This window comes from Babylonia areolata, chromosome 32, assembly GCF_041734735.1.
Source record: "Babylonia areolata isolate BAREFJ2019XMU chromosome 32, ASM4173473v1, whole genome shotgun sequence".
NCBI classification, from domain to species: domain Eukaryota; kingdom Metazoa; phylum Mollusca; class Gastropoda; order Neogastropoda; family Buccinidae; genus Babylonia; species Babylonia areolata.
In genome coordinates, this window is record NC_134907.1 from 19,828,936 (window position 1) to 19,831,435 (window position 2,500).

The following is a 2,500-nucleotide window of genomic DNA, read 5'->3' on the forward strand; positions in this document are numbered from 1 at the left end:
TGATCCCCCCTCACCCCCCCCCCCAGCCAGACCCCATCCCCCCATCACCACCCAGGTACTCCACACTCCTGCGCTGATGTCACCCCGTGGGCAGGTGTTCGTGTGTGTGTCAAGTCAAGTCAGGTCAAAATTTTTATTTCAAGATGGTAATTGAATAAGCAACGACTGCTTTTTTTTATTTTTTACATCAAGCCATATGAAAAAAAAAATAAAGGAAAAAAAAGAAAAGAAAAAAAAGGGGGGGGGGAAAGGAGAAGAATGTGTGTGTGTGTGTGTGTTGCGGGGGGAGGGGTGTGTGGGTGTGTGTGTGTGCAGTTGTGTGCCGTTTTCCAACCTGTACTGTCACCCCAAAGCCAGTAAGCGGCGATAGGCTGGGTGCTTCGGGGAACGATGATGATTGTGCCAGTGGTGGCAGTATTAAACGGCATGGCAGCAGCCACGCGCGAAGCCGGCTGGCTTGGTGGCTGGCTGTCTAAGCTGTAGAGCTCACAGCAGCAGCAGCAACAGCAGCAGCAGCAGCATTCGGCGGTGGCGAAGAAAATAATGACATAACGTCAAAAACGTAGCGCGGCTTCTCCGGAGAGAGAGAGAGAGAGAGAGAGAGAGAGAGAGACAGAGAGATGTGCAGCGTTTCCTTCGGGTCTTTGTTCTCCGATCAGTGGGGTATTTTTACCCCCCCATTTTTTTCCTCCCTCCTTCCTTCCTCTCCATCCCTTTTCCTTCCTCTCCCTTCCTCCTCCTTCCTCTCCCTTCCTTCCTCCTTATCCTTCTTTCTTCGGCCCTCACTGTTTTCTTCCTCGGTTTTTTTTTTCTCTTTCTTTCTTTCTCTTTCTCCTTCATCTTCTTCCTTATTTTTTTTTCTCTCCTCTTCTTCTTTCCCTCTTTCCTGCCACGTGAGCGTCCTGCCCCATTTAAAGTGTTTTTTTAAAATTCTTATTTCTTTATTTCTTCTCTCTTTCACTCTCTTTCTCTCTCTCTCTCTCTCTCTCAACCCCTCTCTTTCTCTCTCCCTCTCACTCTCTCCCCCCCTCTCTCTCTCCTTCTCTCTCCCTCTCTCTTTCGGTCTCTCTCCCAATCTCTTTCTCTCCCTCTCTCCCCCTTTCTCACCCCCCCTCTCTCTCTCTTTCTCTCCTTCCCTCTCTGTCCCTCTCTCTTTTTCTCCCTCCCTCTCTCTCTTTCTCTCCCTCCCTTCCTCTCTCTCTCCCCCCTCTCTCCCTCCCTCCCTCTTTCTCTGTCCCTCTCTCTCCCCCTCTCTCTCCCTCACTCCATCTCTCTCCCCCCCCTCTCTCTTCCTCTCTCTCTCTTCTTCTCTCCCCTTCCTCCCCTTCTCACCCTCCCATTTAATTCGCTGCCAACCCCGCGGATTGTTTTGTTGTTTGTTTGTTGTTTTGTTGTTTCTTGTTTGTTCTCTTTCTTTTTGTGTGTGTGTGCGTGTGTGTGTGTGTGTGTGTGCCTCATCTTCCCCTTCCTTCCCCCTGAAGCCCCCCTCCCTCCTCCTACCCTCCCTCCCTCTCCCTTCCCTCCTGCACACGTTCTTTTTGCGCGCGCCTGTGCGCGTGCGCATGCCGTTTCTCTGTCTGTCTGTCTGCCTGTCTGTCTGTCTGTCTCTTTCCAGGCCGAGATTGTAAAAATTTTTGATGATTTTGTTTGTTTGTGCGCGGGGTTCGGCTTTCCTTTCTTGTGTGTGTGATGCCCATATCGCCTTTCCTCTTGTCTTCGTCGTCGTCTTCGTCGTCACTCTCTCCCTCCTCCCTTCTTTTTGATTCCTCTCCACCCCCTCATTCCCCCCCCCCCCCCCCTTCTCTCTCCCCTCTACCTCCCCGTCCTCTCCCGTTCCCCGTGTTTGTTTGTTGTTGTTGTTTTTTGTGCCCCCCCCCCCCGCCCCCCCTCCATCGCCCCCCGCCTCCCGCTCCATACCCCTCTGTTCTTTCTTTCGGTCTGTGTTTCGGTTTTGTTTTCTCGCTTTGTTTGTTTGTTTGTTTTGGATTGTTTCTTCTCTCTCTCTCTCTGTCTCTCTCTCTCTCTCTCCTCCTCCTCCTCCTTCTCTTCCCCACCCCCTTTTTTTTTTTGCTTTGCTTGCCTGAGCGGAGGGTGATTGTTTATTATGATTTTTGTCTTTTTACAGGGAACGCAGGAGGTGTTGCCATGACAACAAGCCAGCCTAGCAACGCCTCAGAGCTGCAGTTGTACAATGTGTTGAAGAGGGCCAACCTGCTGCAGTACTATGACACCTTTATCGCTCAAGGTAACACCACACACATATACACACACCTCTTACATGTGTTGTGTTGTACTGTGTTGTGTTGTACAATGTGTTGAAGAGGGCCAACCTGCTGCAGTACTATGACACCTTTATCGCTCAAGGTAACACCACACACATATACACACACCTCTTACATGTGTTGTGTTGTACTGTGTTGTGTTGTACAATGTGTTGAAGAGGGCCAACCTGCTGCTGTACAATGACGCCTTTATCGCTCAAGGTAACACCACACACATA

The 2,500-nt window shown here is 50.5% G+C and overlaps 1 protein-coding gene across 2 annotated transcripts in view; it reads left to right on the forward strand.

Moving 5' to 3' along the window:
- The window catches only part of LOC143276522 (NAB transcription cofactor mab-10-like), a 167,891-nt gene that overhangs the window by 117,551 nt on the left and 47,840 nt on the right, over positions 1–2,500 (forward strand). For both annotated transcript variants that reach the window (XM_076581069.1, XM_076581068.1), the window contains one exon: positions 2,126–2,245. In XM_076581069.1, the coding sequence (XP_076437184.1) occupies positions 2,146–2,245 (100 nt within the window). In that variant the 5' untranslated portion in view covers positions 2,126–2,145. The remainder of the gene's footprint in view (positions 1–2,125; positions 2,246–2,500) is intronic.